The sequence below is a fragment of the Nerophis ophidion genome, linkage group LG21, assembly GCF_033978795.1.
Source record: "Nerophis ophidion isolate RoL-2023_Sa linkage group LG21, RoL_Noph_v1.0, whole genome shotgun sequence".
Taxonomy (NCBI): Eukaryota; Metazoa; Chordata; class Actinopteri; order Syngnathiformes; family Syngnathidae; genus Nerophis; species Nerophis ophidion.
In genome coordinates, this window is record NC_084631.1 from 7362901 (window position 1) to 7386812 (window position 23912).

General features: G+C 38.2%; 1 protein-coding gene and 1 long non-coding RNA gene across 4 annotated transcripts; one reads left to right on the plus strand and one right to left on the minus strand.

Annotated features, from left to right (window-relative positions):
- Positions 1-1228: 1228 nt before the first annotated feature.
- LOC133539651 (uncharacterized) lies at positions 1229-20559 on the plus strand. The gene is made up of 5 exons (XR_009803460.1): positions 1229-1367; positions 15647-15689; positions 15979-16037; positions 16195-16438; positions 19801-20559. It is a non-coding gene; the product is annotated as an uncharacterized LOC133539651 (long non-coding RNA).
- hormad1 (HORMA domain containing 1) lies at positions 8733-23912 on the minus strand. Of its 3 annotated transcripts, none has more exons than XM_061881712.1 (16): positions 23781-23912; positions 23387-23442; positions 19778-19922; positions 19596-19659; positions 18850-18886; positions 18684-18704; positions 18505-18531; positions 18366-18433; positions 18068-18219; positions 16276-16433; positions 16136-16204; positions 15986-16031; positions 15867-15910; positions 13262-13345; positions 9185-9247; positions 8733-8966 (listed from the first exon to the last, which is right to left on the minus strand). In XM_061881712.1, exons 1-16 carry the CDS (start codon positions 23815-23817, stop codon positions 8886-8888), a joined length of 1152 nt encoding a protein of 383 aa, XP_061737696.1. In that variant the 5' UTR covers positions 23818-23912; the 3' UTR covers positions 8733-8885. The 3 variants fall into 3 exon arrangements, with proteins under 3 accessions (XP_061737696.1, XP_061737695.1, XP_061737697.1); XM_061881711.1 differs by having other exon boundaries at positions 9185-9250; XM_061881713.1 differs by lacking the exon at positions 23781-23912 and adding an exon at positions 23613-23717 and having other exon boundaries at positions 9185-9250.

Consider the following 23912-nt stretch of genomic DNA (forward strand, 5'->3'; position numbering starts at 1 on the left):
CTCCTCGCTCGGATGCCTTTATAAATGTGTGGTTTTTAATGAATCACCATCAACAACTGGTACTTTTCTTTTTGGTAGGGCTGCAAGGCATTGCTGTCGTACAAGCAAAGTTGATATTTTGTTTGTTTCCTTATGACGCCAAGTATATAATTGTTATCCACATCGGGTTGGATTGAACCTGGCCACTGAACCTGCTCAGTGGCCTTGTGGTTAGAGCAGGGGTGGGCATTACGTCGATCGCGATCGACTGGTCGATCTCGGAGGGTGTGTCAGTCGATCTCAAGCCAGGCATTAAAAAATATACATAAAAATGAGCAATCATCAATCATACCAAAACTTCACTTTCGTCAGTTGTTTGACATTCTCGGCACCCGAGGATCTTGTGAGATGACGCTGGCTGCTGCGAGCTCATATTTAAGAAAAAAATCACTAACAGGGCTGACGCAGAGAAACACATTTTATTTCTAGAGACTCCGTACCTACTGTCAAAACTCTAAAGACCGACTGCACAGTTCCTGTCTTCACCATAAAAGACCTGTTTCATCCTGCCTGTGCTAACAAAATAAGAGTCTCAGAAAGCTAGCGTGCACAAGCTACGGAGTTTGATGCCAATGTATTTCTCCCCCGCCCTCAGCGACCGCTTTCTCACTTGCTTGCCCACCCGCACAGTCACTGACGTCACTCACCTGCTGCCAGACATTAAAGGGCCACACACATATGCTACTCTCATAACAAAGTGTTTAAAAACGAGTATGCAAGTTGGACAAATGAGATGCCAAATCCAACCACTTTCATGTGGTATTGGACAGAAAGGAGGACTTTTTTTTTTTCCTCCATTTGAAAATGCGGACGTTATCAGCACCACTGTCTAATTCCAATCAATGCAAGTCATCAGAATCAGGTAATACACCAACTTATATTCTTGTCTTCATGAAAGAAAGGAATCTATGTGTGTTAAACATGCTTGTATTATCATTAAACACCATTAACTTGTTAACAAAAATGTCTCTTTCATAAATAAATAAATATAAATTATAAATAGGAATGAGGTAGATCTCCTCGACTTGGTCAATTGAAAAGTAGCTCACATGCAGAAAAAGTGTGAGCGCCCCTGGGTTAGAGTGTCCGCCCTGAGATCGGTATGTCATGAGTTCAAACCCCGGCTGAGTCATACCAAAGACTATAAAAATGGGACCCATTATCTCCCTCTTTGGTACTCAGCATCATGGGTTGGAATTGGAGGTTAAATCACCAAATGATTGGCCACCACTGCTGCTCACTGCTCCCCTGTGGGGATGGCTCAAATGCAGAGGATAATTTCACCCCACCTAGTGTGACAATCATTGGCACTTTAATTTGCGTGTGAGGTAAGTTGTTGATGGACATACTGCGGGTTAGCAGGTACATTTATTAACACTGAAGCTTGAGGAACTTTGTGTGAGGTTGTTCCATTTTCTTTGAGTTGTTGCCATCATTGGTTATTATTGTTTGCTTTGGAACGGATGGATGGAATTATTCTGCCTTCAGGTTGAGCGTCTGTGGAGAGTTTCCTTTTCCCAGATATGCCTTTGATGACCTTCTTCCACAAGTAATGCTTTGAGTTTGTTTGATTTAGACATTTTTTCTGCACTTTCCTGATCAAGTTGTAATTGTCTTTTTCTTTTGCACGGCTGTTCCTCTTCTTCCATCTGTAACGGTTTTCCTTCTGCGTAGCGCTTCCTCTTCTAGTGCATGTTTTTGTTCCTGAAACATTAGTCTCGTGGCTAAAGCAGCCAGTTCCACTTCAGTTTTCAAGCATTCAGATGACATTGCAGATCTCCTGGTTTGAGATGGTTTAGGGGAGTGGTCCCCAACCTTTTTTGCACCACGGACCGGTTTAATGGAGGCATTATTTTCAGGGACCGGGTTTCCACTTGCGCCAGAAAAACACAGAAAAAATAAGTGCATGAAAAATACAAGTCACTATAACACTAAATTAGTGGGGGCTTATTTTTTTTTGCAAAGAGATGCAGATGGAAGTCAGACTTTGGCTACAATCTGTCACATCGCGGCTGTGTTGGAGCCACTATGGATTGAACTTTCACAGTATCATGTTAGACCCGCTCGACATCCATTGCTTTCGGTCCCCTAGAGGGGGGGGGTTGCCCACATCTGAGGTCCTCTCCAAGGTTTCTCATAGTCAGCATTGTCACTGGCGTCCCACTGGATGTGAATTCTCCCTGCCCACTGGGTGTGAGTTTTCCTTGCCCTTTTGTGGGTTCTTCCGAGGATGTTGTAGTCGTAATGATTTGTGCAGTCCTTTGAGACATTTGTGATTTGGGGCTATATAAATAAACATTGATTGATTGACATTTATATTTGATATGTTCATGAATGTGCATTGTATTATGTTACACAGTTATACTATATATAACAACTTTCTATGAGGAGTTTTCATTTATATTTGATATGTTCATGAATGTGCATTGTATTATGTTACACAGTTATACTATATATAACAACTTTCTATGAGGAGTTTTATTGTTCATCTATAAACCAGCTTATTGGTGTGTCTAGTGGGCCAACGTTAAGTCGGACAAAATGCAGTCCTTTATAAATTATTTCATGTTTCTCTGCTGCCCGGTAGCAAATATGTCACGGACCGGTACCAGTCCCCGGACCGGTCGTTGGGGACCACTGTTTTAGGGTATCCAATATTGGAAACACTGTCACTTGAGTTTGTTTTCTTTATTTCTGTCACAAACATTTGATAAAAGTTTAATGAGCTGAGTGTGTTCAACAAAAGACGTGACCTTATTCATTTTAGTTGGGTCTTGTGGTTTTTGTAGTCTTGCAGTTGTGGCAACAATTTGTCATGAACATTGGTTGCACATACCATAAGTGTATTCAATTTTTCCAGAAATTCTTTGATTCGAGAAACATTTTATTTTTGTTTCATTAGCTCTTTCATAACTGCTATCATTCCTTTTATTTTATTCACACACTTTTGGCGTTCATTTTCCAGGTTTTCAATCTTAGACAGCAAGGGTGTCCAAAGTGCGGCCCGGGGGCCATTTGCGGCCCGCAGGTAAATTTTTAACGGCCCCATGGCACATTTTAAAAATACGATTGAAACATTTTTTTGTTAATATCCGTACTCAGATCTTCTCATATTATTGTTTCCATTATTGTATCACTCCGTCATTCTACCTCTTATTTCCTGTTTGTTCCGTCACCATGGTCACTCATTAGTTCACCTGCTACTCATGGTCCCACACACCGGCTACAAATAATCACCTTTCCTTTATAAGCCTTCCTCTTTTCATTTTTCTGCCTGGGACTCTAATTTGTTCATACACAACGGTACGTCTGCTTTGCGCTTTTGCTTACATGCAATTCCTGGATTATTCTCGCGAGCTCTCACGCTGTGCAATTTTATTCATTCTTAGCTCTCATGCTAAATGTTTTGTTTTCCCCTTTGTGTGCCTATATGCCAGTTTAGTTTACTATTTGTTTATCCTAGCTTTCATGCTAGCGTCTTTTGTTTGCCTTTTCTTAGCTCCAGTATTTTTTTTGTTCTGTAGCACCTTTTGTTATTCAAATAGTTAAACTTTACCTTTGCTGTGTTCAATTTCGACGCATCCTCGAGGGAATCGAACCCGGCACCACGATGCCGAACCGGCCTAACAATTTTTAAAACGTAAAAAGTGAAACAAAAGAGCAAACGGGTGAAATGTAACAAGAAAATGTTGCAATTTGTATATTAATAACACAAAGCTGCCATGCAGGCTGTTTATTTCTTTTAAAAAAAAATAATGAATCAAAATCAATGTCATTATGAATTATTGACCTATTCAAGGCTCCAATTACGTCACTGTAAATATTCCACTTTGAGATATTTTTTGGGGAAAATGTTGCATATTTTGAGTTTGCCATATAAAAAACTGAGCTGTTTTTTTTTTTTAAAGAAGGGCCTAAAATGAACAAACAAAAAACATAAACAACAATAAAACTTATAATTGACGGATAGATCTGAAGTTGATCTCGAGATTATTGTGTTAAAAGTAAACAGTAAAAAAAATGTATAATTTATTTTCTAACACTTTAATGACCCTTTTGGATCCCCAATAATTTTAGTGTGATTTGTTTTGCTCAAAAAATAATAATGAATTAAAATCAATGGTGTTATTCGTTATTTACTTTTTTAAGGCTCCAATTATAATATAATCTCAAATATTCCACTTAAAAAAATATTGGGTGATAATGTTGCATATTTTGTGGGGGTTTTTTTAATTAAAAAAACAGGGTTTTCTTTGACAAAAAGAGCATACAACTTAAATCTTTGAAATCATTATATTGACAGATTGACCTAATGTTGATCTGGAGATTTAAAACTTGAATACTAATAAAACAAAATAATACTGAATAATGACACGTTTAATATTTTTTTGACCAAAACCCTTTGGGGTCCCTGAGATCAAGCCTGAGTGGAGGCCTAAATGTATATTGGTTATACATATATTGTATTGGTTTTTAAAATAGAAAAATGTCAAAATGGCCCCCGGTCGCTTTGATTCTTCAGTTTGCGGCCCTAGTTGGAAAAAGTTTGGACACCCCTGTTATACAGCAAAATCTTGTCAGTACGTTTGCTTTCTCGCTTTTTTTAGACCCCATTTCAGTTGCATTTGTTTACTCATTATCCAGTCCTTTTGCATCAAATATTCAAATCAACCCACACTACGTCATAAAAAAAATGTTTCACGTCATTGAAACTACAAAGACATCCCATTATTTATTCCACAAACAGTATTGAAATGAGCACACAGCTGATCTTAACCAGCGTGTGCACTAGAGATGCGCAGATAGGCAATTATATCATCCGCAACCGCATCACCAAAGTCGTCGTCCACCCGAACCAACATTATATCAGAACCGCAACCGCCCGCCCGCTGAAATACACATCAGAGGTCGGCCACCTTTACCACTCACAGAGCTATTTTAACCCGTTTCACAGAGTAATGAAGACAATTGGAGCCGTTAACGTTCTCGCGAATATCCAATTGGCGTTCATCTTGATGACAAGAATATGGGCGTGCTGTGAAGTCATTGCCTTAGACACTTTCAACAACATGTACAAACCGATTGTTAGTCCGGCAACATGTTGTGCGCAGCTTCCGCAATCACACGTACAAGATTGAAAGGCATACTGGGTGATACAGAGTACACTGATGGTTGTGATATAAACAACTTTAACACTTACTAATATGCGCCACGCTGTGAAGCCACACCAAACAAGATTGACAAACACATTTCGGGAGAACATCCTCACAGTAACAACATAAACGCAACACAACAAATACCCAGAATCCTTTGTATCCGTGACAATTCCTGAATATATTTTACACCCCCGCCCACCTTACCGACTCTCGGGGGGGGTGGCCGGGATTGCTGCTAGCGGGGTGTATAAAATAGTCAGGAAGTGTTGTGGATACAAAGGATTCTGGGTATTTGTTGTATTGCGTTTATGTTGTGTTACTGGGAGGATGTTCACCCGAAATGTGTTTGTCAATCTTGTTTGGTGTGGCTTCACAGCGTGGCGCATATTATTAAGAGTGTTAAAATTGTTTATCTCACAACCAGTAGTGTACTCTGTGTCACCCAGTATGCCTTGCAGTCGTGTGCGTGTCGCCGCGGAAGCCACACACAACATGATGCTGGACTGACAAGCAGATCGTACATGCTGTAGAAGGCGACAAAGCCAATGGCTTCTTAGCACGCCCTAATACTTATTATTTGGGTGACTGCCGGCAGTCATTCTAGAGAATATTAGCGTCTCTTTTTGTCTTCTTCGCTTTGTGACACGGGTCTTAAATGGCTCTTTCAATGGCAAAGGATACCCATCCCAGAACCATGTTTATCAAATATTTCCGGATGGTTCAACCGCCACCCGCCCGAATCTAATTAAAATCTATTTTTTATGTCATGTCACCCGCCCGACCCGCGGACTCCGCGGATGAGACCGCAAACCGCGCATCTCTAGTGTGCACGCAGTGAACGGCTGAGAGTCAGAGCGCGCGCGTAGACTTCCTTACATGACCAGCAGTTGTCCAAAAAGTTCCAGAGAAGACAGTCCAGCCTTAATGGACACGCCACATTCCTTATCCGCGGGCAAACATAAAACTGCTCTACGAATTTGCCTTTCACTTGAAAGTAAAAACATGTGTTTGGTACTTGTCCGATGCACTTCCTGTTTAGCCAGAGTTTAAAGCACACACATTTCCTGAATGCAATGTTGTGCATTGTTTAATCAAAAGGTAGAGTTCACAGTCATGAGCATCCAAAGCGTGGAAGCATTCAATAGAGATCTCCAAAGTGGTCAACAAAAAATTTGGCAACCCAGCTCAATTTTCTCCTCTAACCAACCCTGAGTGCAAGTTACAGTAACTGCTGGTAATGTCACGTGACACAGACTTTCATTCTGTGAATACACAAGTGATGTGCAGAGCGATAGTGAAAAATCGATACCGCTGATACCAGATCTTTCTGCTCTAAAATCGATTCTTAAATCAAAATATTGATACATTAGTTATTTGAGATAATGTGTATCTCTAAACACAGTGTAAAAAAGTAACTAAACTTGTGAATGAGGCAATGATTGCTTTTATTTACATGTCCAGTATTTTTACATTAACATGTTCATGTAACTGAATTGTGACTTACTTTTTATTCTAATTGTAGTTCTTATTAATTAATTTTTAAATACTTTTATCTTGTTACTTGTTTCTTCTTATTATGGTTTGAAACACAATTTTTGTGCACTTTGTATGATTTCGTCCTGTTTTTTCTTTTGTATTAGCATGACTATATTGTTAATCACACCACTAAGTCATGCAATAAATATCATAATAATAAATAAATAATAATATGATAACTATTATATAATAAATAATAACAGTAAATAAATAACTGTATTCTCTATGCCACGGGTCACCAACGCGGTGCCCGCAGGCACCAGGTAGCCCGTAAGGACCAGATGAGTCGCCCGCTGGCCTGTTCTAAAAATAGCTGAAATAGCAGCACTTACCAGTGAGCTGCCTCTATTTTTTAAATTTTATTTATTTACTAGCAAGCTGGTCTCGCTTTGCTCGACATTCTTAATTCTAAGAGAGACAAAACTCAAATAGAATTTAAAAATCCAAGAAAATATTTTAAAGGCTTGGTCTTCACTTGTTTAAATAAATTATTTTTTACTTTGCTTCTTATAACTTTCAGAAAGACAATTTTAGAGAAAAAATACAACCTTAAAAATGATTTTAGGATTTTTAAACACATACCTTTTTACCTTTTAAATTCCTTCCTCTTCTTTCCTGACAAAATAAATCAATGTTCAAGTAAATTTGTTTTTTTTATTGAAGATAATAATAAATACATTTTAATTTAATTCTTCGTTTTAGGTTCTGTTTTTTCGACGAAGAATATTTGTGAAATATTTCTTCAAACTTATTATGATTAAAATTCAAAAAATGTATTTTGGCAAATCTAGAAAAACTGGAGAATCAAATTTAAATCTTATTTCAAAGTCTTTTGAATTTCTTTTAAAATTTTTGTTCAGGAAAATCTAGAAGAAATAATGATTTGTCTTTGTTAGAAATATAGCTTGGTCCAATTTGTTATATATTCTAACAAAGTGCAGATTGGATTTTGACCTATTTAAAACATGTCATCAAAATTGTAAAATTAATCTTAATCAGGAAAAATTACGAATGATGTTCCGTAAATTATTTTTTTAATTTTTTCAAAAAGATTCGAATTAGCTAGTTTTTCTCTTCATATTTTTCGGTGGAATTTTGAATTTTAAAGAGTCGAAATTGAAGATAAACTATGTTTCAAAATTAAATGTTCCTTTTTTTTCTGTTTTCTCTTTTAAATCGTGTAAGTATTTTTTTCATCATTTATTCTCTACAAAAAACCTTTCGTAAAAGGAAAAAAAATGTACGACGGAATGACAGACAGAAATACCCATTTTTTTAATATGTATAGATTTATTTATTAAAGGTAATTTGAGCAAATTGGCTATTTCTGGAAATGTATTTAAGTGTGTATCAAACTGGTTGGTAGCCCTTCGCATTAATCAGTAACCAAGAAGTAGCTCTTGGTTTCAAAAAGGTTGGTGACCCCTGCTCTATGCTATTTTATTACTTGAAATGCATTTTTTATTTTATTTTAGCAAACACATTTGCACAAAGTATCGGTATTGAATCGATATTGTCGATACCAGCCTCAATTTTACATGGTATCGGATCAGAAAGAAAATCTATGGTATCACACATTTACACAAACTACAATATGTAAATAAGGTCGCATACCTTATTTACATATTTCTGGCTCCTATGTATAATTGCAATAATATTTCTGAAGGATTTAAATGATCATACTTTAGGGTACAGTATCATTTTAGGAAGCATTGACAGGTAAAAAATGTAAGTTTTGCAGTGTTAAAGTAATTTAAATTAATCTCTTACATTGTATTTATCAAATATGCAATTTTTAATTGTATTTTGTTAAATATCCAATCAGATCAATGTGCAGGACACTTTGATAAAGACAATCTACATTTAATTTGATCCTGCATTTATAGATTTTGTTTCCGAGGGACACAAATGGCACTGATTGGATGGAATGTATCTTTTATACTAGTAGTAGCTTCCATGCTAACAGCAGCTTCAGTGAAAGCACTCAGCAACATTGTGACTTTTATTGAAGCTGACGGCACTGCACAAGTGAAGATGCGTAAACATCAAGTAAACAAAGTTTTTTTTTACGAAAACATGCATGGATATTTCAACTTAACTCTAACCAATAAACATAAAAAACTGACAATGAAAGGAAAAGAAGTGCCTGTTTGGTCAGAGGTGTTCTTTGGGCTCACTGAACTTGCGCTTCTTCCGTGGAGTCTCCTGGCTGTTTGGAATGTCGTATTTAGAAACCTAATGGGAGAAAAACAATTTTTTTTTTAAATGTATGTTGTCATCCCACTCTGGAAGAAGTGATGAGTGCTGACTCATCAAAATTGCTACGTGGACGCCACGCACGCCCTCGCAGACATCTACTGCAGTGTAGCCGTGATTGTGCTGTCAAGGCCCTGTTGTGTTTATGTGCAACATTTCTACACCTAACAAGAATACATTCATGCGTTTGTTCTCACCAGTTTGTCCTTCATTGCGGCTTCCTTCCTGTTGTTCAACATCCCGTTTGTCTGCAGCGCACACTGCTGACAGAAACATACACCGTTGTGACCCCAGTTGCTGTTTGCATATTGTGTCAGGATCCTTCAAAATCAGTACGCTTCTTATTCAAACAATATTTCTTGAAATAGGATCCTACCTGCTAGAGATGCGCGGATAGGCAATTATATCATCCGCAACCGCATCACCAAAGTCGTCATCCACCCGCCGTCCGCCCGAACCAACATTTTATCAGAACTGTACCCGCCCGCTGAAATACATCAGAGGTCGGCCGCCTTTACCACTCACAGAGCTATTTAAACCTGTTTCACAGAGTAATGAAGACAATTGGAACTGCTAACGTTCTCGCGACTATCCAATAGCCTTCATCCTGATGACAAGAATATGGGCGTGCTGTGAAGCCATTGCCTTTGACACCTTCAACAACATGTACGAACCGATTGTTACTCCGGCAACATGCTGTGTGCAGCTTCCGCAAACACACGTACAAGATTGAAAGGCATACTGGGTGATACAGAGTACACTGATGGTTGTGATATAAACAACTTTAACACTTACTAATATGCGCCACGCTGTGAAGCCACACCAAACAAGATTGACAAACACATTTCGGGAGAACATCCTCACAGTAACACAACATAAACGCAACACAACAAATACCCAGAATCCTTTGTATCCGTGATAATATATATTTTACACCCCCGAGCCTCCAACCCCGCGCACCTTACCGACGCACGGGGGGTGGGGGTGGTGGCGGGGTTTGCTGCTAGCGGGGTGTATAAAATAGTCAGGGGTATCACGGATACAAAGGATTCTGGGTATTTGTTGTGTTGCGTTTATGTTGTGTTACTGGGAGGAGGTTCTCCCGAAATGTGTTTGTCAATCTTGCATTGTGTGGCTTCGCAGCGTGGCGCATATTACTAAGAGTGTTAAAATTGTTTATATCACAACCATTAGTGTACTCTGTGTCACCCGGTATGCCTTGCAGTCGTGTGCGTGTTGCCGCGGAAGCCATACGCAACATGATGCTGGACTGACAAGCAGATCATACATGTTGTAAAAGGCGACAAAGTCAATGGCTTCATAGCACGCCCTAATACTTATTAACTGGGTGACTGCCGGCAGACATTCTAGAGAATAATAGTGTCTCCTATTGTCTTCTTCAATTTGTGACACGGGTCTTAAATGGCTCTTTGAATGGCAAAGGATACCGATCCCGGAACCTTGTATATCAAATATTTCCGGATGGTTCAACCGCCAACCGCCCGAATCTAATTAAAATCTATTTTTTCGTCATGTCACCCGCCCGACCCGCGGTTTATCCGCGGACTCCGCGGATGAGACCGCAAACTACGCATCTCTACTACCTGCAGTATCCTCCCCAACTAGCATGTAAAATATGATTATATCATTAAATAAACTAAGGAAAACATATGATATTTCTTTATACATTAAATTTAATTTAAATGCTTATGTACATTCCCTTGTTTATGTGGTACTCCTTGTCTGGGTACTACATTTTGTGCCAGCTCATCCATCCATCCATCCATTTTCTACCGCTTATTCCCCTTCGGGGTTGCGGGGGGCGCTGGCTCATGTGTGCCATAATGACAATAAAGTTCCTCAACTCCTTCACTATTATTGGTGTTCTTTCTAAAGTGTTCGCTAACAAAGCAACAAGACTGAAGAAATACATTTATGGCGAAATGATTAAAGGGGAACTGCACTTTTTGTGTCTATCATTCAAAATCTTTATTTAGGCAAGCACATAGATTTTTTAGCAAAAGTCAGGTAACAGTGGTGATAATGCAATTTGCTCTATTCCCACTATAAAGCGCTCTAAAAAGCGTGCTCATTTCTGTACGTTTGCAAAAAACTGCAAGCATGAAGCAACAATGCAAGTTATGGAGATTCACCTATTTTTCCTGTAAGACACTCTAAAAATATCCAAAAACCCTGCATCAAGGATTTATATACATGCTGTAAGTATATATGTAATGCAGTAACAGGTTCATTCATAAAATCATGTCGTATTTAAATATTTTGCTCATTTTATGCGTATTAATTTCATAGACGTATCACACATGTTTGCTTCTCCCTTCAACAACAACACTACTAATCATGGCAGACTTCATGAGTGATAACAAACATAATGAAAGGAGTGGGACTATCCAACACTAGCTGCAGTGTGCTCAAATAATAGATAATACTGTATCATCTTTTTTTGACTTATCAGGTCTTTTATATCAAGGAAACGCCATCCTTCAAACATTCTTTAGTCACACTTTAAGTGAGGGATGAGGCAAAAACTAATCCAGACCCACTGTAGAAGACCGGAACAGTGTGAACATTGCAGCAGCCTGCTAAGAGATGTGACTACATGGCGAGCAGGTATCATTGTTTTAGTTTTTGAGCCTCCAAATCCAAAAGTGCTGTGATGAGGTGGCGACTTGTCCATGGTGTACACCGCCTTCCACCCCGAATGCAGCTGACCGCTCTGTTAAAGCTTCACAACAAACAAACACTGGCTGTGTCTCAATGCCAAAGACAGCTGCAATCCACCGCTTTCCACCAACAGCATTTGTTCTTTATAGTCTCCATTATTAATTGAACAAATTGCAAAAGATTCAGCAACACAGATGTCCAAATCACTGTGTAATTGCGCGATGAAAAGAGACAACTTTTAGCCGTAAGTGGTGCTGAGCTAGTATGTCCCCTCCAACTCGAAACGAAACAAACACTCGTCATCATTCTGCGACGTTTTCAACAAGAAACTCCGCGGGAAATTTAAAATTGTAATTTAGTCAACTAAACCGGCCGTATTGGCATGTGTTGCAATGTTAAGATTTCATCATTGTTATATAAACTATCAGACTGCGTGGTTGGTAGTAGTGGGTTTCAGTGGGCCTTTAAGATAATATGCAATATTCACAGTATTGTGGTCATTTTCAGAATGACTGCACCTTCGTTCCTGGGCGCATTCACAGAGCGCAGAACAACTACCACAACTTAAGTCAACAACAACATACCGTAGGGAGTGCTACCATTAATAATGGCAAAACTTAATGACAGTATTTGAGCGTTATCATAGTGTAAAAGGTTTATAAATAAGAACAGTCACTTACAATGTCCGCTCTCACTGGGATGCCAACTGATGGGATAGTTGTATCGTTCAGCACGAGACTGGGGGCTCCTCATTTAGCTGGTCAATTCAACACAATCCTCACTCCTCAGAATAAAAAAGTACTAGGAGAAAATTAGCATCTTGTCTTATGCTGCGTTCTATTTGCTGAGGGCAAGTTGAGAGCCATAATATTCACTGCTTCAGTCGGTCCGGATTTTGAGCGTAGCCTATGAAATTTCAAAGTTGACCAACTTCTCAGCTTGCTGCCACAACCTTTTAACTATAAAGGTGAGATGCATGATTTATAACCTAGCATTAACTTCACATACATACAGCAGCAGTAGTAGCTAGCGTTACCGCTCACTAGAGGCCAGAGGGGCAGTGTGAGCAAGGAGCTGTGTCACAAAGCTAGAAAAGTAGTTCCTCTGTGTTAGATCTTACAATAACAATGTTGCTATACCTTGGTCAAAATTGAGGTCATGGCATGTAAAAGGGGCGTTGTGGGCCCTTTAAAGATTTTTTTAGAGTTATTTTTCCTTGATAACTTCCTCGTTCGATCAGTTTTACACTATTTAGAACACACAGAATAGAAAAAGGCATGCGTTCTTGTCTCACACAGGGATTGTGAATAGTAGGCTTTAAATGATTGATTGATTTTTGAATGGCAATTGTTTTTAAAGTGCAGTTTTCCTTGAACGGCCCTGCGATGAGGTTGCGACTTGTCCATGGTGTACCCCGCCTTCCGCTCGATTGTAGCTGAGATAGGCACCGGCGTCCCCCGCGACCTCGGAGGGAATAAGCGGTAGAAAATGGATGGATGGAGTTTTCCTTGAACAGGAAGTTATTCTATGTGGAATATTGGGGTGCTATCAAACCACAATAGGGTGAAGAGAAAGGTAGGAGTCAAACTGACCGTGGTTGACTTCAAAATGCGTCCGCTTCTGGTGGTCATCGTGGTTGTCGCCATGTCAGAGGTCTTTTTTGACACGGTTTTCATCTAAAAAGACAGGTAATATTAGCACACTTGCACAGACTAAATCCTTCAAATCATTAGTCATGTCCCTACTGTATTAGCAAACTGAATCACCAATCGAGAACCTGCTGGCAAATGCAAATGCAGTACATTCAAACCTGTGTTAACGATCATAAAAATATCTCCTGCAGAGAAAAGTAGCGTTATAAAATTTGTGTTTGTGGAATCCACCTGTTTAACGCGGCAAGCGGTCACTTTTTTTGCATCATGAGATTTTTTTTAAACTTTGTATGGCAGCCACTAATATCAGAATGTGCTGTAACGATGCATGACCTTCATGGATTGAGTTTTATCACTAAATTTCAAAGCATATTTGCATTGCTGCCACAAGTTTGCTGCGTGCTACGTGGTCCGCCAACATACACCGGCTGCATGTACATCTCCTCTCCGCCAGACAGCAGGAGTTGTATATATATACACATATATATATATATGAAGGGTTCCCTCAATCAAAAGGAGATTTTAATGGAAGCATTCACATACAATGGTTTATATAGGGCACAGAGTGGGTTGGTACAGGCAGGCGTAGGGGCGTGGTGATTGGCTCATGTGTTACCTAGTAGGTGTTTCCGTCTGTGACGGCATGTTGATATGATTTCACTGCGCTTGTTGAGGGATGACAGGTCTGGATGATTTTTAATAAACGGTTTCTCTTTTAAGCATAGGTTGCATCTTTTATTACCACCGTTGTAAGGTGTGCTGGATACAATAATTTGCTATGTTATTGAATATATATGTATGTATGTATGTGTATATATATATATATATATATATATGTGTGTGTGTATTTATATATATATATTTATGTATGTATATATATATTTATATTAGAAGATAAGGTAGATCACCTCGACTTGGTCCTTTTAGAAGTAGCTCGCCTGCGGTAAAAAGTGTGGGCGCCCCTGATTGACTGACTGTTGGACACTGAGGACAAGCTTAAATTTATATGTAAAATGTAGTGCACTATGTTTTTAAATCATATTGTTTTGTATATTATTGCTTTGTATTGCATAATGAATAACATCTTAGTAAAATAAATATGATCTGATAAGTGTCTGTTTATTTACCTGGTGTCAGTGTGGAAATATATTGTACCACTCAGCAACACGTCATCAGCCTGATTTGTATAAACTACCCTTAACTGTAAAATGTGGAAAACACAAAATTTAAACACAAACCACACACTTCTACAAGAAGTTCAAGTTCCTGGAACTAAAGGTTCTGAACTTTTGGTGGAAAAAGGCGTCCAGTGTTTTATTCGTAAAGTCAAACAAATTTATATTGTTAATGTATCATACTTCCTGTACCACTCCAACCCATCTTTTCTTCGGCATCCCGTAAAAATATAATTTTTTTTATATTGGCCCCTCAGCAGAAACACAAATAGACTCTGTGGAATTTAGGGTTCAATTGTTGTTTATTTGATTTTATTGTTGACTCTTTTTAGGACAAACCTGTGACAATTTATATATATATAGTTTGTCATGGCAACCTGCATATAGTAGCCACCTGTCTTTAGTGGTTTGAGTGCTCACTATTGATAAGTTTGACTACATATACGGATGATATCCTACATCTGCTGTTTTTCTGAGTTAATGAAGCTTTTTAACAATGTTTGATCATGTTCAAAGTGTTGGAGTACATTGCTAAGTTTGAGGTTGCAACATAACCTCTTGGAGAAACTAAATAACTACCGTATTTTTCGGACTATAAGTCGCAGTTTTTTTCATAGTTCGTGCGACTTATGTGTGAAATTATTAACACATTACCGTAAAATTTCAAATAATATTATTTAGCTCATTCACGTAAGAGACTAGACATATAAGATTTCATCGGATTTAGCAATTAGGAGTGACAGATTATTTGGTAAACGTATAGCATGTTCTATATGTTATAGTTATTTGAATGACTCTTACCATAATATGTTGCGTTAACATACCAGGCACCTTCTCAGTTGGTTATTTATGCCTCATATAACATACACTTATTCAGCCTGTTGTTCACTATTCTTTATTTATTTTAAATTGCCTTTCAAATGTCTATTCTTTGTATTGGGTTTTATCAAATAAATTTACCCAAAAACTGCAACTTTGATCCTTCGATGTCGGCTCTTCCTATCATTGTGAAGCAGAATTCACCAAGCGTTGGATTGTTCACCAAAGAAATATGGAACGTGAGCTGGGTTTAGACCGCCGTGAGACAGGTTAGTTTTACCCAGTGCGACTTATATATGTTTTTTCCTTCTTTATTATGCTTTTTCGGCAGGTGTGACTTATACTCCAGAGCGACTTATACTCCGAAAATTACGGTAAGTCTTGTCAGTTGTCTGTCCTGCTGTCTTCCTCACCAAAAGTTTAGAAATAATCATGTGAATGATTGATGGGTTCTCACTTCTCAGTGAATGGCTTTGAGTGTCTAGAAAAGCGCTATATAGATCTAATCCATTATTATTATTATTATTATTATGTGATGATGTCACACTGACCTCGGTAAGCTCGTAGGTATTTTCGCGGCACATCAGCTCGATCCCTTTGGATAAAATATCACAATGATGATGATCACAACTGCTCCTTCTGTCCTGCTATTTGTCTTTCGAGACTTTACCGTTGCTGTTGTTGTCGGGCGCGTCCACATCTTCGACCACGTGACTCTAAAGGTGAAGAGAAACAGAGGGTGCTCACTGATTGGCCACTTTGAACATGTAAAAATGGAATGGTTTTGAATGAAAATGTACGACTGGGTGTGTGTGCTGACCTGAGACACCACACCCTCGTCCTCCATCCTTAGAATCCACTTGTCCTTGCCACCTACAGTCTCCTCCACCTGTGGACAAGAAGCGCCTCCTGTAACTGCCAATCAAAACCGTGCGCGGAGGTCACGTGACGTGTGCTCACCGGTTCTAGCCTTTGTCTCTCGGTGGCCATGTCCAGCTGGATGGTGTGGAAAGGCGTGACCACCTCGCCCATTGTCAGCCTGACCGGCTCCTTCCCAAACACCAGCGTGTTTCCGTCAGCCTCCTTGAAGCCTGGCGGCTGATAGTCCTGAGGCGTCACTGAGGTCAGTGACACGCACGCAACATTCATACAGAGAAACAAAGTCCCTTTTATATTGCTGATAGAAATGCAACGATATGAATGTTTCATATCACGATTATTGTCACCATAAAGGTCACGGTTATCATTATTATCATGGTATTGTTGAATATGTTCAAAAAGTACTCATACATACTGTACTTATAACTAGGGGTGCACAAAAAATATTTTTTTATTTATCCTGATTCTAAATAGATTCACAGTACAACATTTATTTTTCCAAAAATAACTATGTATTTTTTAAGACCCTGAGAGGGATATGTGGTAAAAAATGGGTGGATGGAAGAGGACCCCATTGTATTTCTAAGGATTTATTCTTTCTTTGTTTATTATTATTCCGCCGCCTCTTCGAGCTGTAATTTGACCCCCTTAACATGCTTCAAAAGTCACCAAATTTTACACACACCTCAGGACTGGCCAAATTTGCCATCTAATATAAAAACCAAACCCCAAAACTCAAAATTGCGTTCTAGCCCCCTTAACATGCTTCAAAAGTCACCAAATTTTACACACACCTCAGGACTGGCCAAATTTGCCATCTAATATAAAAACCAAACCCCAAAACTCAAAATTGCATTCTAGCGCCCCTAGGAACAAACACAAACAAAACTGCTTGTAACTTCCGTTAGGAATTTCCTGAAGACATGAAACAAAAACCTCTATGTAGGTCTGACTTAGACCTAGATTTCATACACTGATTTTCCTTCAGCAAAAATCAACCCCTTCAAAACAAAATTTTTCAAAAAAAAATAATTTTTGCCTCTTTGAGCTGTTGTTTGACCGCTTAAAATGCTTCAAAACTCACCAAACTGGACACACACATTGGGATTGGCGAAAATTGCGATCTAATAAAAAACCAAACCCCAAATCTCAAACTTGCGCTCTAGCGCCCCCTAGGAATAAAAAACAGAAAAAACTGCTCCTAGGAAGAATACACAGACAAAACTCCTTGTAACTTCCGGTAGGAATGTCGGAGAGACATGAAACAAAAACCTCTATGTAGGTCTCACTTAGACCTACATTTTAATAATTGACATCCTTCAGCAAAAATTAACAGGAAGTTTGCAATTACCCCTTCAAAACCTTTTTTTAAACATTATCTCCTCTGAGCGCGTTTGTTGTGTCGGCTTCATACTCGCACAGGAGAGAGATTGAACCCTTGTGATTAAAAGTTATTAAAAAATGAGTTTTAGTAACTGCTCAGGTTTTGATTTTACGAGACTTCGAAGAACCGCTGTTCTCATGCTGCTAAAGAAGCATATATCTCTATTGTATTATCAATTGTTCATTAGTTGTGCTTCGCCCTCGTGTGAAATATTTGTTAAGATGTCTGCCGGTTAACTAACGCGGGGGGCAGCAGCCAAAGTCGGTCCCGTCCATCGCTGCTTGCAGCTTTAATTTTTATTATTTTTGCTCTGCGTTGGGGTCCTACTCCGGCTATGCCAATCATGACAAGAGTTTCTAAAAAAGTGCAATGTAATCTAATCCATGATTATTATTATGTGTACACTTTAACAGTATATCTATATACATATATATATATATTTATAGCAGTGACGTGTACACTGTAGTGAGGTGTGAAATGTGAGTGTACCATCATCGTAGTAGGCCAGCTTCATGTTGAGGCAGACATTCTCGGGCAGAGGACCGAGGTTCTGCATGAGAGTGTAGAGCTTCCTCACCAACAGGATGCTGGCCTTCTTGGTGCTGCCACACGATATTGTCGACAGCTTTTGGTTGTGGTTGCTGATTAACAAGGAGGCGGGGTCAGGAAAGAGCAAGTCATACATTATTGGTGAGGTCAAAGAAGGACTCCACAGTCCCATAGTTACTTATTAGCAAAAAAACATTCTGCTATGTTCTTTCTGCGTATTTTAGTGAGAACATCCCACCTCTCAAAGTCCATCTTGGCCCCGTCAGAGTTGTACTGAATCCTGAACTGATAAAACTCTGTCACTTTCTGAAAAAGAGAAACTTCTGTTTATTTCTTCTCATGCACTTGTCCACGTGTACAGGGCGCGTGCTCGTTACCTGCGGGTTGTCAGCGTCCGTGTAGACCTGTAAAAGAGTCATATGACCCACTGCACATCACTATTCATACATTTACATTTACCTTCACAATAGATAATTTATGGGCTATCTATCTTGAATTAACATTCAAAGCAAGTCTAACAAACACAATGCACAAAAAACACAGAAGACATACTTACAGACATAATGACGGTCCGGAGCTGGAGGAAAGAAACATTAATTTATTATTAACCTTATATATTCAATATTTTAGATTTAATATGGTAATAGTACTGCATGTTTAACTGAGTGATTCAAAGATAAATGCCAGTAAAAAAATTTACGTGGTGGAAATTGTTGTCTTACATATTTCATCTGGATGGCATCAAAGCAACCTTGCATCCTTAAAAAGGAAGAAAGAAAATTTCTATTTGTATCATAACAAAACATTCAGCACAAGGTGATGACCAAATAACACGTTGATATCTCTTTCCGGAAACCACACTAATGAGTAGGAATTAGCGCTATTATCAATTAATAAATTGACTTCAAGATTTAAACGATTGTATGGAATTGATCGTTGATTGCGACCGAATGGCATGCACTATTATGGTGCAACCAGCAGAGGTGCTGTTACAGCGTTGTTTTCAATAATCAGTCCCTCCAGGATTTTCCAGGCTTATTTTGCGAGTGTTGTGGCCTAAAATGCCTGGAGTCACGGCAGCTTTGTTAAGAGGTTTTTTTTCCCCAGTAAAATATAATCAACTTGGGATTTTATGAATTTGTTATCAATGTGTACCTTGTATGTACCAGGTCTGGGCTACTGGGGAGGACGTCGTTTTAGCAATAGAGTTGACATATTGACATGTAAAGTTTTGATTATACAGATGACGTGTGTGTTTGAGCGCTGGTCAGAGTTCAAACTCGATTAGCCAAAATGAGGCATGAGAAGTGTGTGAGAAAGTAGAAAGTACTTGAGAAAGTTATGAAAGATTTGTGCATCCGTTGAATTTGCGCGATAGAGACATCGCAAACGGACCGAATGAGGTTTTTGTCCACCTTTTGCTAACGACTTGCTAATTAGTGTCACTTGAAGAAGAAAAGATGTGTACCACTGAACAATTTGACAGGCGCCAGGGCAACTATGCTCTTCTCTGAGGATCATCACCTTCTGATCTGTAAAAAGAAACGTTTTAATACAAACCGTCCTATGTTTTCATATTTCACTGCATTGTGGAGGGTGAACCAGTTGTTCCTCCTTTGCTTGATGAAAGAAGAACGTTTATTGTCTAACCTTCCACATATTTGTTCCCGTAGGCCTTCTCTGGAAAAAGTCCTCTTAGGTATGTGATGCCAGACACGGCAATGGCCAGAAGTTTCTTGATGACAGCGATGGACTGCAGCTCCGACACAACCTGATTGGGCAACAGCTGAGTGTCCTGGAGAAGAACACAAACACATCACAAACAATGAACACGAACACAATGTACGTATGTCTAAAACATAAAGAATTATACTTATAATGCTCCTTTGTGTATGTCTTTCAACCCATCTTAAATGTGCAATTGCTGGGTTGCAATCATGCGACCTACAGGCTCTTCCAGGTCTAGGCAATGGCCTAGAGCAGTAGTTCTCAAATGGGGGTACGCGTACCCCTGGGGGTACTTGAAGGTATGCCAAGGGGTACGTGAGATTTTTTTTAAATATTCTAAAAATAGCAACAATTAAAAAATCCTTTATAAATATATTTATTGAATAATACTTAAACAAAATATGAATGTAAGTTCATAAACTGTATACAAAAAAACAAAACAATGCACTATTCAGTATTGACAGACAGATTTTTTGTGGATGTGTTCCATAAATATTGATGTTAGAGATTTATTATTTTGAGAAGAAATGTTTAGAATTAAGTTGATGAATCCAGATGGATCTCTATTACAATCCCCAGAGAGGGCACTTTAAGTTGATGATTACTTCTATGTGTAGAAATATTTATTTATAATTGAATCACTTGTTTATTTTCCAACAAGTTTTTAGTTATTTTTACATCTTTTTTTTCCCAAATAGTTCAAGAAAGACCGCTAAAAATGAGCAATATTTTGCACTGTTGTACAATTTAATAAATGAGAAACTGATGACATAGTGCTGTATTTTACTTCTTTATCTCTTTTTTTCAACCTAAAATGCTTTGCTCTGATTAGGGGGTACTTGAATTAAAAAAAAATTTCACAGGGGGTACATCCCTAAAAAAAAGGTTGAGAACCACTGGCCTAGAGTCCCTAAGGGCTACTTATGATTATTTACATGCATCGGTGCAGATTTGGGGATATTTTGAAAGGTTTAAATGTAAATATATAAGTGACCAAGAAAAAAATATGGAATGGATTTATACAACCCTAAAAAAATATATTTTTGAAAGATTTAAACCATTAATCATCACCAAGACATTACTGCTCACTACAACCTCAATCCATTTGACAATTACATGGATTTACAGAAGAAAATATTGGAGGCACATGTCTGGTACCAAAATGTTTTTCGATACTTTTCAAAATAAAGTGAAACACAAAAAAAAATAAAAAATTTTGTTTTATTTTAACATAAAATTTTATGATACATTAAACATACATTTCTTACTGCAATCAACAATTTTGTCATTAAATAAGATAGTGAACGTACTAGACAACTTGTCTTTTAGTAGTAAGTAAGCAAACGGGTTACAAAGACTCCAAATTTGGCTACTAAAGTATGCTGTAACATATTGTGTTATTTTGTCAAAATTATGAGGGACAAGCAGTAGAAAATGGATGGAATATTTACCTACTTGTTCAATAACTGTTAATATTTGCTGACTTACTGTTTCAACATGTTTTATCAACACTTCTGCTAAAATGTAAGAAATACTTATTCTTCGGTTGTAGTTACAAGGTCATACATCAGTCCTAACTAAAGTTATTCTGTATCCATCCATCCATCCATTTCCTACCGCTTATTCACCCTGGACAAGTCGCCACCTCATCGCAGGGCCAACACAGATTTTGTATCCAATGACAAAATATTTTGTGATAATAAAAAAACATCAATGTAGTATTGATTATATACGGGTCCTTTACTTGTCATCGTTACAGTCGATGAGCTGTATGAGCCATGCCTTTTGTTTACATTCGGGAGCTCTGTGTGTGGAGTGAAGCATGCTTAGCTATTCCTCGTCCTACCGGAGTGATACTTGTAGGAGGCGAGGATTTGTGAAAATAGCTAGAACACTGTCGACTGCTGGTGGCAATTGCTGCTAGCTAGCTAGCCATGTAATTTTAAAGCACCTCTTACTGAACGGCGCTTCAGTGTTATAGCTTCACTATTATCGTCAGTTTTTAAGCCAAAATGCTTCTATTCTCCCTTTTCTGTCTATTAAGTTTCTGCTTGTAAGTGCATTGTGCGTGTGCGTTGCCAAACATGCACTTTTGCTTGCAAAACAAGCAATGTCACGACATGTCCGTAAAAAAAGTCCCAGTATTTTTTTAAAGGCAGTATAGTACCGTTTTTAATTCATTAGTACGCCGGTACTTTCTTAGCACCGGTATACCGTACAAAGCTACTCCCTACGCTAAATTAATTAATTATATCAAATAAAAATAGATCTTAACTGTGAAAATTATTTTTCAGATTTTTGTTTTGACAAGCTTTCCAAGTATATCAACCTTTTCAAAATAGGATAAATATTAAGAAAGTTCTACTAAAAAAAAAAGAAGTCATACCTAAAATCTGGAGCCTAACTGACGTATTGAAGAGGTTGACCATAAATTATTTGGTCAGCCACCGATTGTGCAAGTTCTCCCACTTAAAATGATGACAGAGGTCTGTAATTTTCATCATAGGTACACTTCAACTGTGAGAGACAGAATGTGGAAAACAAATCCAGGAATTCACATTGTAGGGATTTTAAAGAATTTATTTGTAAATGATGGTGGAAAATAAGTATATGGTCAACCATTCAATGCTCTCACTGATGGAAGGAGGTTTTGGCTCAAAATCTCACGATACTTGGCCCCATTCATTCTTTCCTTAACACGGATCAATCGTCCTGTCCCCTTAGCAGAAAAACAGCCCCAAAGCATGATGTTTCCACCCCCATGCTTCACAGTGGGTATGGTGTTCTTGGGATGCAACTCAGTATTCTTCTTCCTCCAAACACGACGAGTTGAGTTTATACCAAAATGGATACATTGGGAGAATGTCATGTGGTCAGATGAAACAAAAATAGAACTTTTTGGTATTAACTCAACTCGTCGTGTTTGGACGAAGAAGAATACTGAGTGGCATCCCAAGAACACCATAACTACTGTGAAGCATGGGGGTGGAAACATCATGCTTTGGGGCTGTTTTTCTGCTAAGGGAACAGGACGATTGATCCGTGTTAAAGAAAGAATGAATGGGGCCATGTATCGTGAGATTTTGAGCCAAAACCTCCTTCCATCAGTGAGAGCTTTGAATGGTTGACCAAATACTTACTTTCCACCACAGTTTACAAATAAATTCTTTAAAATTCCTACAATGTGAATTCCTGGATTTTTTTTCACATCCTGTCTCTCACAGTTGAAGTGTACCTATGATGAAAATTACAGACCTCTGTCATCATTTTAAGTGGGAGAACTTGCACAATTGGTGGCTGACTAAATACTTTTTAGCCCCACTGTACAACAGATTTAAAAAATCATAACATTCTTAATATTTATTACAGGAAAGTGATACTTATATTACTGAAATCGTCTTGACAATTCCTGACTAATAGTAATAGTTACATTGAAATGTATTAATTTTGAACATTTTACACACACGACCTACAAATAAATTACTATAAAAGCACAGGTCAAATGTGTTCAACTACAATGAATCAATTTACCTGAGATGTTCTCACTTGTTGTACACATGCCATATCTTGGGTGGCAAAACACAAATCTGTAAAAAAAAAAAAGCAGGATTCTAATGCGGGGGGCAAACAAATTAGCACGTTTCGCACAGAAGCTAAGCTAGCTAATCATTGCAAGTTATTCATAATCATGTGCTAGTGATGTATACAGCTTCCAAAACTCCCCAAACATGTTAATCAAGAAGGTGGTGTGTTTTACCAGAACATAAAGTCGGTCTAGTTGAAATGTGTTAATATTGTTAGATTAACTGCTCATAAAAAAAAAACGGCTGCCGCTAACGTGTTTGAGTGACAGGAAGTAGAATCAACAAGTAGCCAATCAGCGGGGAGGAGCTGTTATCTTAAAGTATTACAAAATACTGCTCACCCAGATCCGTAATTTGTATTTGTTTGAATGTAGTCATAAAGTATATAAGTTTAATTCACATGTCAAAGTGAGTCTTTGTATGTCGCATTGATCTTTTTACGTCTTGTGTCGAAATAAGTGTTTCAGTGTTGA